This window comes from Lytechinus variegatus, chromosome 19 (assembly GCF_018143015.1).
Source record: "Lytechinus variegatus isolate NC3 chromosome 19, Lvar_3.0, whole genome shotgun sequence".
NCBI classification, from domain to species: Eukaryota; Metazoa; Echinodermata; class Echinoidea; order Temnopleuroida; family Toxopneustidae; genus Lytechinus; species Lytechinus variegatus.
Genome location: NC_054758.1, coordinates 13781382 through 13794502, shown reverse-complemented (window position 1 = coordinate 13794502; position 13121 = coordinate 13781382). Strand labels below are relative to the sequence as shown.

Sequence of the window (13121 nt, the reverse complement as noted above, 5' to 3'; positions counted from 1 at the left end):
GTTTCAGTGCTCAAGTTTTGTATCCTGTAAAATACAAAGAGAAATTTCAACTCTTGATCGGTTTATATGTGTACTTTAAGAAGGCCAAACTTGCCTTTTTGTGATTGGTAACCTCATTAAACTATCTTGGGACTAATAGTTCTCACTTGTAAGAAATTATCATTTTCTATTTGATTGATCGATTAGAATATGCAATGAATGGTTGATTGAGGGATTGTTGTGTATAATGATTGATTTATTAATTAATTGATTGATTTAATAATTGACAAACTGATTGGTTGATTGATTGATTGTATGATTCATTCATTCATTGATACATTGATTGATTCATTCATTGATTTGTTCATAGATTGATTGATCCTCTAAGCTATGGAATAGCCTCCCTCATAACATCAAACAGTGCTTGACTTCTGAAACTTTCAAAAATTACCTCAAAACGTTTCTGTTCAATTCTTCTTAACTTCATTTATAATTTCCTAAAAAGCGCCTTGAGCATTCTACAGAGTGGATTTGGCGTGATATAAGTCTAATTATTATTATAATTGATAGAATGATTGATTGATTGACAGATAAAATGATTGACTGATAGATAAAATGATTGAATTATTCTATGTCCTATGTTAGTATTAGATTAGTATGCTCATTGAATGATTGATATGTATAATGATTGACTGAGTGATTGGTAGATTAGTGTAATGGTTGATTGATTGTATAATGATTGATCGTTTGATATATTTTTTTCCGATGCTTGAGTCACTGATGTGAGGTTGTGCGTATATATATATATATATATATATATACATATATATATTTGAACATCTACATATATGTATGTAAAGCCCACAGCCATGGGAACAATTTTTTTTTAATAAGGGGTGCTGGTTTGAAAGAAAAATTTGACAAGCTTCCCCATGCAAATCTTGGGGTGATTCAGCCCCAGTACCCCTACTTAATTCCCATAACCGTGGAAAAGCCCCCATATAATAACAACAATGTCCTTTATTTTACCCAGGGTAGCCACTTCAGTTCTGAAAACTGTTCTCCCAGCGGGCCCTTCTCAACATGGTAATGTTATTATTACCACAGCTTCATGGTTGTCACATAGACTTGTCCAATGCAAACTTACAGTTTCATAAACAAAAGTTTGGGGGTTGTTTTACAAAGTATTAAATTTGACAAGTCATGATTAAGTTAATTGCAAGTATGGTTTTAAACACATAATCGCAGTGATTATGCTTACTAGGGCTCATCCCACGGTCTTAAGCTGACCCAGGCAGGATCCCTTCCTTCGGACAAAGGTGCGACTCTCACTTTTCGCAATAGGCCATCTCCATCCTTAACTACAGCATACATTTACCATACTGCACGATGATCCTTGCTTATTTCAAAGTTCATTCTTAGTCAGTGCAGCAAGCCATATTGGCGCCTCATCAGGCAAGCATATTCTTGATCAAATCCTCTTCTGTTCAGTAGCCATCTCTCCTGTTTTCACTGTTCAGGAAGATCACATCGTCTGTCAAAAAAGAAAATGAAAGATTGGTTGAGCACAGGTAATGAAGGCCAGACAAGTTTATAATGAGCTAAAATTCTAATTTTCAAGCCTTGAAAAGGGCTTATTCCAATACCAGGGCCCTGTTTTACAAAGAGTTATTTTTAATCAAATCAATCGTAACTCTATTGAAATCCATCAGTGTCATAATTTTTTATCCAGGAAATTTGCAAAATGTCCTTTGTAAACGAACAAGAACACACCAAATTGTCAAGAAATCAATTAATTTATGGATGTACATTGATATCTAGAACAAACATGCATTTTATATGTTGACTTTGCTGGCTTTCCATAGTTACGAGTGATTCATTCACAACTCTTTGTAAGACGAGCCCCTGAAGTGTTAAAAATGAAAACATCACCAGTGGGCTGTTAAAAAGTTGTGTCTACAAAATTAAAAGAATTTGAATCTGATGACAACTTGGAAAGAACTAAGTAACAACCCTCTTTTGTATTGGATCATTCACAGCTCTTTGTAAGATGAGCCCCTGAAGTGTTAAAATAAAAACATCACCAGTGGGCTGTTAAAAAGTTGTGTCTACAAAATTAAATTTTCCAGAGCTTCTTTTTGAGCACCGCCCCCCCCCCCCCACCCTCGGTGTATTTTTGTTTCCCCGGGACAATATGATCAGCTTAAGGAAAGGGTACCAGGTTGTTTAAAAATAATTTAATTGTGACTAAAATATCACATTCAAATTCCCTGTTGGACATACAAGTACATATTCACATTTTCGCATAAATCATATTATGCTAAAAGGACATGGGAAAGTTCATACTATTCAATGAAATTGCAAGTTTAATATTTTGTATGTGTTGATACTGAAATCTGACTTTAGAGTAGGAATTCAGATATTCAGACGTTACCCTTTTTTGAAACCTCTACCCCCACCACTTATTCAATCTGAAAAAATTACCTGCAATGATGCTTGTCTGATAAACTTTGATTCCATCATTGTTTGTGTACTCACTGTAGTCTAACTTTCCTGTTACAAACAGCCTGTCACTGCAGAAGGATGTAAAAAAAACACATATTAGCTCCAAATAAATTAGTTCCAAAAAAGATCCTGCATTAAGAAAAACAGCTTTCGTTACCATATCTTGAAGGCCCATCTATGAACAAGTTGGCCATGTTCGAAATTGGTCAATCACTGGTTCAAAGACACATATTGAGGCCTTAGGCTTTAATAGTTCGATTTGAAGAGCACAACACTGACGAAGTACAAGGAAGAAGGAATAATGAAGAAAGTAAGCCCCCCCCCCCCCCCCCCACAAAGGGCAAGGCCAAAGACACACATTCTACCCCGAAGTCGAGGTTGTCTTGAAGAGCTGAAGAACATTACATTGAGGCAAAACAAGGAGTAAAGAAGAAACAGGATTAATATATTCAAACAACGAATTTAGCTCCCAGATCACCTTAATACCCTGGTATCCCCCCCCCCTTTTCAATACCTAGTCTGCAGGCACAGACCCTGATTGAAACTTGCTGTTTCAATTCATGAGTAGGCTGCAATTCAGACCCTTTACTCGAGTGAAGGGTTTGCACAGCAGACTATTCAATACCTTGTCAGTCAGATACTTTACCCTTTCTTGCAGTATGTATAGACAATGTCCACAAGTCCAGGTCTAAAGACGCACACACGGTGCCAACTGGTCTTTTGAGTAAATTCACCTGAAAAAAAATTGATAACGCTTGTTAAACTTTGTTTCTAAGCACTTTAAAATGCAATTATTATTACCCCAGTCATTATGGCTGCCCACACACGATGTATTCACTTTCTCCCTGGGGAGCATTCGAACAAGAGTACCCATTTAACACCTGGGTGGAGAGTGTCAAAGTGTGGATTGACGCCTTGCCAAAGGACGTTAGGCCGCGTTGTGATTCGAACACACGACCCTCTGATTGCATCGCGAGAGCCCGAGCTGCTACACCACGCTAAGGCCATAACCTTAAATATCCTTAGCAAGTAAAAGAGAAACAAAAACATAATGGCCTAGATGGAAGGTTTGTTTTGCTTCAAAAGGATTTCCATACATGACATTGAAAATAAATATTGGAATTGTTTAAAGGAGATTAAGTTTTGTCAACTACAGTACATGTATGTGTGCAATTGCTAGAAAAAGATGTCCTAAGTGACGCTAAAATTCCCTTGTAAGGTTTCAAGTATCTTTCTTGAGCAAGATCCTTGATGCTTGCACGCAGTTTACATACATGCTTTAAGCAATCATCAAGTCGAGTGACTTCTAAAGGAATTATTAATTTTTGAAAATAAAATTCTTTCTTGTGGAGAAGTATGAATCTTGGTTACTTTTTTATTATGATTCTAAATAACGCATATAATCACATATTGATTTCCAATGAGGCAAGCTATCACTTCCTCAGCGGGCTAAATATACTCGCTATCTCTCCCCAGCTTCACCTTCCTGGGCCCGTAACACAAAGCTTAGCAATGATCGTAGAACATTTTTCTACGATTGATTGCATTGACTGCAATGTACAATCAATCGTGAAAAGCAAGTGTACAATTAATTGCTAACCTTTTTGTCACGGGACCCAGAGCTACATCCAGCTTGCCTTAAAGAACATGATAGTTTGCCCATCACCTTCACCAACAGTGATTACTTGCTTGAATACGGAGCACTTTTAGAAACGTACATCAACATAGACGAATGGTACGAGATGACGTCATTTTTTGGCCTGCCATATGCCTCAGGTCCTCACAAACGTCCACTATCAGAATCGAGAACCTCGCCACATCCATTCTGCGGTTCTCCTAAATCATAGTCGATGTGCACGTGACATCATTTTCACTGCTAAAGCTCAGCGTGAAGATCAACATTTCCCTATCAAAACACAGTTTTCAGTGACTTTTCACAAAATTAATGTAAGTCGTATGATGCATTATGTTTATCATACTTGAAATTGCTTTCTGATCTCCAAAATATATATCGATATATATCCTAACTAGTATAAAAAGGAATCAAAGCAAGTTAAAGGGCAAGTGTGCACAAGTTGCACCTTCGCATTACCCGGATCGGGCAGAGTGTCATGACCCGCTGGTTATCACGCTGTTTCATGTGGACGTACATACACGTACAAGTCGAGTGAAATCTAAAATATTCGCATCTGTAGTGAACAAGGGTAGACAACGATGTACACTTGAACAGACGACTGCGACGCCGTTCTCGTTCACTGCCCCTGAAACTCTCTATTATCTCCCATGAACACTGTCAGATCCAGGCATTGGTCAGATGTGTGCCCCCCCCCCTTTGAGAGGCATAATCAAAATTTTTATGTAAATATGCCATAATTACCCAAATGTGTCTCCCCTTTTGAACGTCACAGCATATATTTTTAATAGGAATATGTCGTCCAAACACAAGTGAGGACCTTTCTTTTGTCAAAATTTCCTCCGGAAAATGTGCCCCCTCCCCCTTTTTGAAAATCCTGGATCCGCCCCTGCCCATGAATACCTGTTTCATCTGGATGTTTACTCCTGATGTTTTCACTGGTTGCTAAGGAGAACGATGCCATGGGGTGCTCATCGCTTCCTCTCAGCTCTACATCTCGCCCAACCCTACCTAGCAGAGTAACTTGGTTGACGCCTGGACAGATATGAGATAGAGAGATGATGATGAGTACCCACATCATATAAAAAATATGTATTTTTGTTAGCGTAGGAAATACTGTACATGAGGGCCACAGGTGATTTTGCCCTTAAGACAGCCTAAATCACCCCTAAAATTACACAAATAAAATTCTTTGCAGCTATGATGATGACGATGATGATGGTGATGATGATGATGATGATGATGAAGATGATGATGATGATGGTGATGATGATGAGGATGATGATGACAATAATGATTTGATGATGATGGTGATGATGATGAAAGTGGTGATGATGGTGATGAAGAAGAAGATGATGATGATGACGATGATGATGACGATAATGATTTGATGATGATGATGATGATGATGATGGTGATGATGGCCATGATCAAAAAATAACTAACAGGAGAAGGAGAAGGGAAGACGATTACTAGAATTTTTAAATGAATAAAATTACCTGGAAATCCACAAAGTCCTTAAAACCAATTCCATACAAAATTTTGACTGCTGTTTATAATTTTATATGAGGAATGATCCTATGTATCTATTTATTCAAAACCTAGTAAACTCACTCCTCTCTGCCTTCTGCTGTATCTGTCTGCACTGTCCATTCTGAACGGCAGTGAAACAAACCTATGATAATTTGATAAAAGAGAAATACCAGTAGTATAAAAGACAAAAAGAGAAAAATAGAGATGGAGAACGAAGAGAATATTCTCACATTCACAGATTTGATGAAGACTTGAAGTGAAACACTGGTGAACATACATGTAATCATCAAAGAATTTACATCTCTTTTTTCCATTGTTACAATTAGTTTTGATATGGCTAATCTGTACAATGGCAAAATATATCTATATTTTTACTTCCAGGGCTACTCTTCACAACTTATTGGCTATATTTGAAAAAAAAATGTGATTTTCCAGGGTTTTTTTGAACCATTTGGGGAAAAACAGGCATGAGAGCCTGGGTAAGTTTATTCCCCGCTAGACAATGTATGTTTCATTAAGTTTATCTTGAACTTTTAAGCTTCATAATTTAACTGGAGTTTGTTTGTGCCATAATTTACCTGGAGTTCATTTGCCAATGCTGGAGAAAGAAGACTATGTACTCAGAAAAAAAAACTATATTTTGGATTCAAACTTTTCATGACAATTAAAAGATACATTATGAGGCCCTACTGAGCAACCTAACCCCTACACCCCTTTCTTGTAAATCCAAAGACTTCATACCAGTTTCTTTGTACATTGTATAGGTATTATGTCCATAGGATTGCCTTAAAGTTTCTTAGGACTCTCTCATCTCTTGCCATGATGCTTAAAATTTTTCTATTTCTACTAACTGCTCTCCTCCTTTTCAATTTTCACATCACACTTGCATCCCTCCATTCCATCTTTCACACCATCCCTACAAGCTTGAAATAGATTGCTTTTATCAACAATGTTGATCTTTCTTACTTACCCTAAGAAGTTTTGATCTGAACATTCTGAAGGAAGTAGTAACTCAATAATACAAGCCTGCAATAATGAAAAGAAGGAAGTAAACTTAATATTTCATATTTTCATCATTTGTGGCGGTTTATAATGAAGACCCCTACATGGCGACAGTGACGATCATCATCACCACCATCACTATTATCATCATCAACATCATCATCATAACCATAATCATCACCATCATCACCATCTTCATCAACATCAAAATCATCATCATCATGCAAGATCATCATGCAACATCATTGTCATCAACATCGTTATCATCGTCATCACCATCATCATCATCATACAACATCATTATCATTGTCACCATCATCATCATGCAACACATCATCATCATCATGCAACATCATCATCATCATCAACATCAAGCATCATCATCATTGACATCATCATCGTCACTGTTGACAGGGCGGAAATCTGTCCCCAAAGGTAGGGGGACCCGGGGCTGGAAATTGGAATCTTTGACAAGCGAAAAAAAAAATGTTGTCACCCAAAATGTAAGGTCATAACCCAAAAAAATTGACAAGCAAAAAAAAAAAAGATTTTCACCCAAAAATGTAAGGTCATGTAGTCCAAAGTACATGTAGATCTAATTACATCATTTTGATTGTGAATGATGTATTTTTCTCCATCATAAAAAGACCAAAATGGTAACTGTTAGGGGGGATTTTGCCCCCCCCCCCCCCGATTGACTTACGATAGACATGGTAGATTAAACAGCTTTTGGCAAAGCGCTGGCTTGGACTAAATCATACTGAATACTACTGTATCTACATTTGTTTTAGCAGCCAGGCCCACTCACACATTGTACGAGGTTAGTATGTACTAACCTCGTACAATAGACCGTGTTTGACCCTGGATTTCGAAGTAGTCGGCAAACATCGCTTCATTGCTGAAGTAATATTTGCCGAAACTCCTTCTCGCTACGCACCGGGGCTCTTGCCGGAAAGTAGCAATAGTTTATTGAATATGAAAATAATAATAAAATAATAATCATTAAAAAAAAACAAATTTCGCTTACCTCGGCCTCGAAAGTGGCTTCACTTGTCTCTTCCACGGAATAACAAGGAAGCCTGTTGGTGGCGCTAATAATTTCACAACCTTGATTCAGCTCCTCGGTAATTTTATAACTGTATCTAAATTCTTTGAATGCGCAATCCTTATGATTTATTTACTAATTATGGGCAGCAATGAATGAAATACCTTCAAAAACATAATTAAAGATTATTATTGGTGATGATAACACTTATTTGCAATTAATTTAAAAAGATGACTGATAAAAAAAAATGAAAATAATATACGTGCCTGGAAAGAAACCAGCAGTACAAGCTTTGACGAACGTCAATAATACGTATACGGTATACCAAAGTCTATACAATGAAAAGATTGGACACTTCACAGACTTTGCGTAATGCCTTGCGTCGATATGCGTGTAAAATAGTGTAGGTGCCTATTCTTTCCCTTGTCGTCATGGTCATGTCTTTGATATGAATATAAATCGCGCGCCCTCTTCAGGAGAAAATTGATATCCACGCTGACTGATTTCTATCTCCGTGAAATCTTCACTAAAGATCAAGAAAATATACATATTTTTAGAAAGAAACTTCAAGAAGTCACGGAAGGATCTAAATGATTCGGTAAGTGTCATAGCAGGATGTGGAATACCAAATCATACATGATGTTTTATGTGGGCAAAAGCCCACTGTATTTTGGAAGTGTCGTGTGTGTCGCGTGCGTATGACTGATATTCCTTCGCACGCGAGATGATATGAACCCATGGGTAAGCCAGGCCACTCGCATGCCATTGTTCAATGACAAACACAAATATGAGTATGTGGGGCATGCCCCATCAATCGAACACTGCATCAACATTCCATCTTATCCCAACTGATCTCATCAATACATGATTACATTCAAATACTGTTCCCTTTGCTTCAAAAACTTGAAAGCTTCCTAAGCCTAATGGTGTCTCAGTCTGAGTCAACATACCTGAGATATGATCGCAATTCGAAAAAATAGTCTTTCAATTTTGCACGCGATTGTCTTCTGCTAGTCGGCAGATACGTTGAACTCTAGAGGGAGACAAATATTTGAGGCATTCCAGCTGGCAGCTCTAACTTATAGCTAGCTTCAGTGATTCGGAAGCATCTGAAGGGCTCAAATGATGAGCCTGGTATACCATGCAATTTATGCACTGACATAGCAACGCGCCTCGCTCATTGCATAATCCATTGGGTGATTTCAAGTTCAGTGTTGACCTTTTGGTGTTGGTGTTAGGTCAATTTTCATACGATTATAAAACCAAACATTAAATGAAAATGGTCCCGAAAAGTCACTCACTATTTGTTGAGATGTCAAGAATGTGATCTGGATCAGTTTACAACCTCTGAATAAGTTTTGGAGATAGGGGAAGCAATCAAAATTTCAACACCAACACTGAGGCCAACACCGTACTTGAAATCACCCAATGAATGTGCTAAGTTTTTCTTTGTTGGGGTTCTTTGGACACGCCCCCGGTTTTGGCGGTCATAAGTTTAATGAGGGACGTGTTATAAAAATGATAGTTTAGTGATTGATTGATTGATTGATTGATTGATTGATTGATTGATTGATTGATTGATTGACTGACTGACTGACTGACTGACTGACTGACTGACTGACTGACTGACTGACTGACTGACTGATTGATTGATTGATTGATTTTATTCTTCTTCTTCATTTCAAATCAACTGACAGTAAGTAGGAACAAATTTCGAATATGAATTGAAAAAATATCATTGCTAAAGGGTGCCAAAGACAGTGGCATCAATCTAAACGAGAATCAGTATCCCCTCAGTTCAAGTTCACTTCCAGCAACGCTTGCAGTAAGATATGACCACCCCTGGGGGGGGGGGGCGGTGTCATGTGTCGCGGTCGAAACCCAAATTTTCAAATATCTGTGTTCCAGAGCGCGAGCATCATCAATTTATTTCAAAATTTAGCAAATATTATTGGAGACCGCTGATCGGTTCATCGCGCATTTATAAACGCCATGACCAATGCATGCAAGGCTCCGAAACACAGAATTTAATAAATTGTTTCATTGCACACCATTACATTTTTAGCCATCGTTGAATGGGTTCCGAGACCCCCATTTTAAGACCAAACTTAAGTTCCAAAGCCCCCTATTTTCTTTTTTGGTGCTTTGGTGCTGCTCGTACGGTAGGGCCTATCATAATGTCCTAATTCGAGTTCGCCTACCCCCCCCCCCCCCCCCGGTGCACTAGACCTGATCATTGCAGGGGCCGCGGAATGGTTTTCAGAGTCGGGGGGAGGGGGCTGAGCCAAAAGTGGGGGTGCTGACCATGCAAAATATCACAATCCTCATTTTTACGTTTTTGTACACGGTTTTGAAAAGTGCCCCCCCCCCCGCTCCTGCGCTCCCTGCATTGATTGGAAGGACAATCATCATTTCCCTTTGCAATGCTGACTCCCTTGACCGGTTCCTTTTAATCAAATTCAATTCGTATCACTTTATTACGTAACAGTAGACACAATTGGCTAATCTATAGGTATTTGCATTCCTACACTCAAGAAACATTGTTCAAATAAGATAAGACACGTAATGAGTAATTCCATAGTCGTTTTGGCAGTTAGATTTGCAACGATAGAAAGCGAGAGAGAGAGAGAGATGCGATTAAAAAAAAATCATGATTCCTGAAAATACCATGATTAACTGGGAGCATGGCTTTGCAGTCATCAATGTCTGAAAGTTTTTTTTTTATCGAAATCAGTTTTTGCTATATATTTTATTATGCCACAGGAGACAGAATTTATTGGCATCTTAGCTATTTCAATTCATATAGATATCATTCAAACTGAATAAGAGCCTTTTCACACGGCAAAAAACAATCATAATTTGAATGATGATTTCAGCGAAAAATAAGGCCAATGACGAGTATCTAGCTCGACGTGTGAAACGAAACTAGAACAGGATTAGAATCACGAACGCTAATCACAGTCACGATTACAATATATAGCAATCATTACAACGATGATTCAAGATTCACGTGTGAAAAGGCCCTACGTGTGTCACTATTAGTCTACAACTGTAGACCCACCATCTGCAGTGTGTGTATCACAGCTGATTCAAGGAGTCTGCATAGCAGACTAGGTCTACTGGAGCTGCAGATCCCACTTCACGAGCCATTCAGAGTCTGCATAGCAGACTATGTCACTATTGTCATATAGGCACAGTGGCACTATTCAAATAAGATACGTGACGCTTGTTGTCTGATTATCCAGTAATGCCACAGTCGTTCTGGTAGCCTGATTCACATAAATGAATCCGATATGATTTAAAATGTGAAAGCATTACATTCTTGGAATAACAGTATGAATAGGATTGCAACTGCAAAGAGGTCGAATTCGGGTGACGATTTCGTGCTTTCCTTTGGCATATTCATCAAAATCACAATACCAGTAGGTTATAGCAATGATAATTCCCCGGCATGTTCAGAGAGAAATCTAACTCTGTTTCACAATATCATAATTAGTAAGGAGCACATTGAACTGTGTCATATTGTTATCAGTACAGTGGCGTAACTACGGGGGGCATGGGGGGCACGTGCCCCCCCAATCGGCTGGCCAAAAAAAAAAAAAAAACGGGGAAAAGGAGGAAAAGAGGGAAAAGAAACGTAGTAGGGGAAAGAAGAAATTGTTGTTTATCATAGTGTTATATTATGTTATATAACATAAGAAGCATTTTTCACAACTTTATGAAACATTATTTGCTTAATTGTGTCTTCATTGTTCCTGGTGCTCGCATAGACTTTTTAACGAGACATATAAAACTGCTGTACTAAAGCCTCCCGTTTTCAAATCAATATACAACAAAATGATATATTTCCTCGCAATTAGAGTTATTATTTTTTTAAGTAGTGATATATTCTTCTCTTTCATGACTAATGAAAGTTATTGCCCTATTTTAAGGTCTTAATATAAAACATTTCCTGCCCGTGCTAACGTTCGCATTAGTGGATTGGTGAGATTTCTGCTCTTCATGAACTCCTAAAATCAGTCCTTAAAATGTCAATTTTTCTGATCTGAATATCAAAAAATTTTAGCTCGCGCTTCGCGCTCGCATCATTTGGTTAGTGAAATACGTGGGGTCTTAGTGAATTCCTACAAACAAGCCTTGGAATGCCCCTCTTCATGTCTGAATTTCCTAGATTTTCAGCTCGCGCTTCGCGCTCGCAGTATTTCATTAGTGAGATGCGTATGATAATCATGATTACAATGACTTCAAAAAGTGCTCCATGTGTTTAGATGTAATTCTAAGAAAATAAGCAAGCGCTTGGCACTTGCATTAGATGACTATGGTGAGATATGTATACTCTGACTTAATGGATTCGTAACTATAGTCCTTAAAATATCCATGTTTTGGGGTCAATATATACAAAAATTTCAGCTCGCGCTTCGCGCTCGCATCATTTGGTTAGTCAAATACGTAGGGTCTTAGAGAATTCCTACAAACAACCCTTAGACTGCCCCTCTTCAGGTCTATATTTCCTAAATGTTCAGCTCGCGCTTTTGCGCTTGCAGTATTTGATTAGTAAGATACGTATGATAATCATGATTACATGACTACAAAAGTTGCTTCATGACTGTGTTTAGATGTAATTCTAACAAAATCAGCAAAGGATGGCACTAGCATTAGATGACTATGGTAAGATATTAATACTCTTAATGGATTCTAAAATATAATCCTTAAAAATTCCTTGTTTAGGGTCAGTATATACAAAACTTTTAGCTCGCGCTTCGCGCTCGCGTTGTTTGTTTAACGAGACAGTTAAGTATCATGATTACAAAACAATTTGCTTAAAATGTCAATTTTTAGCCCTCAATATCAAAATTTTTCAGCTCGCGCTTCGCGCTCGCATTATTTAATCAGTGAGATACATATTCGTTTGATGGCACTGCATGTCCTTAAAATATCTCTATTAGGTCAGTATACCTGACAACTGAGCGCGCTTCGCGCGCTCCCTAAGTGACCCGAAATTTTTGCTGGTGCCCCCCCAATGCCGTGACCCACGGTACGCCACTGATTGTTATAATATCATGCAAAATAAAGAGTGGGTGGCGTCATCAGTTTCCTCCTTTGCATACGTACCAAGATTGTTGTGTGGAATTAAACGAAACTTTGAACTCTTTCATTAACATTCGCTCTTGATGATATTTTCATTGTTAAACATGTTTGATCTTTTTTTTTCATTCAAATAATTGTTTTCTGTTGTTGGGGTGGACTCCCCCTTTAACTTTTCTCTACCCCTGTTTTGTCTGTATTAATCGAGTGGCCGATAATTTCATGAAACATCACATTATTTTGTTATAAATTATTCTAAGAATTAAAAGCTCTTCGTGAAAGTGTTCCCTTTTTAAAAAAAATTTATGTGAAATACCAGCATAAGATCAAAACGGAAGG

General features: G+C 37.9%; 1 protein-coding gene across 1 annotated transcript; it reads right to left on the bottom strand.

Moving 5' to 3' along the window:
• Positions 1-1058: 1058 nt before the first annotated feature.
• LOC121406012 (single-stranded DNA-binding protein, mitochondrial-like) lies at positions 1059-8729 on the bottom strand. The gene is made up of 7 exons (XM_041597012.1): positions 8648-8729; positions 6621-6676; positions 5732-5792; positions 5021-5152; positions 3131-3218; positions 2464-2552; positions 1059-1513 (listed from the first exon to the last, which is right to left on the bottom strand). The coding sequence occupies exons 2-7, from the start codon at positions 6642-6644 to the stop codon at positions 1467-1469; spliced, it is 441 nt and encodes a 146-aa protein (XP_041452946.1). The 5' UTR covers positions 6645-6676; positions 8648-8729; the 3' UTR covers positions 1059-1466.
• Between the last annotated feature and the right edge of the window lie 4392 nt (positions 8730-13121).

What these genes read in the sequence shown, in the direction of transcription:
- LOC121406012 (XM_041597012.1), bottom strand. Translation starts at nt 6,644, where the DNA reads ATGTTCAGATCAAAACTTCTTAGG. An exon ending in TCAGATCAAAACTTCTTAGG is followed by an intron (nt 5,793 to 6,620) that starts GTAAGTAAGAAA and finishes AAATTATCATAG; the next exon opens with GTTTGTTTCACTGCCGTTCA. An exon ending in TATACATACTGCAAGAAAGG is followed by an intron (nt 2,553 to 3,130) that starts GTAAAGTATCTG and finishes ATCCTTCTGCAG; the next exon opens with TGACAGGCTGTTTGTAACAG.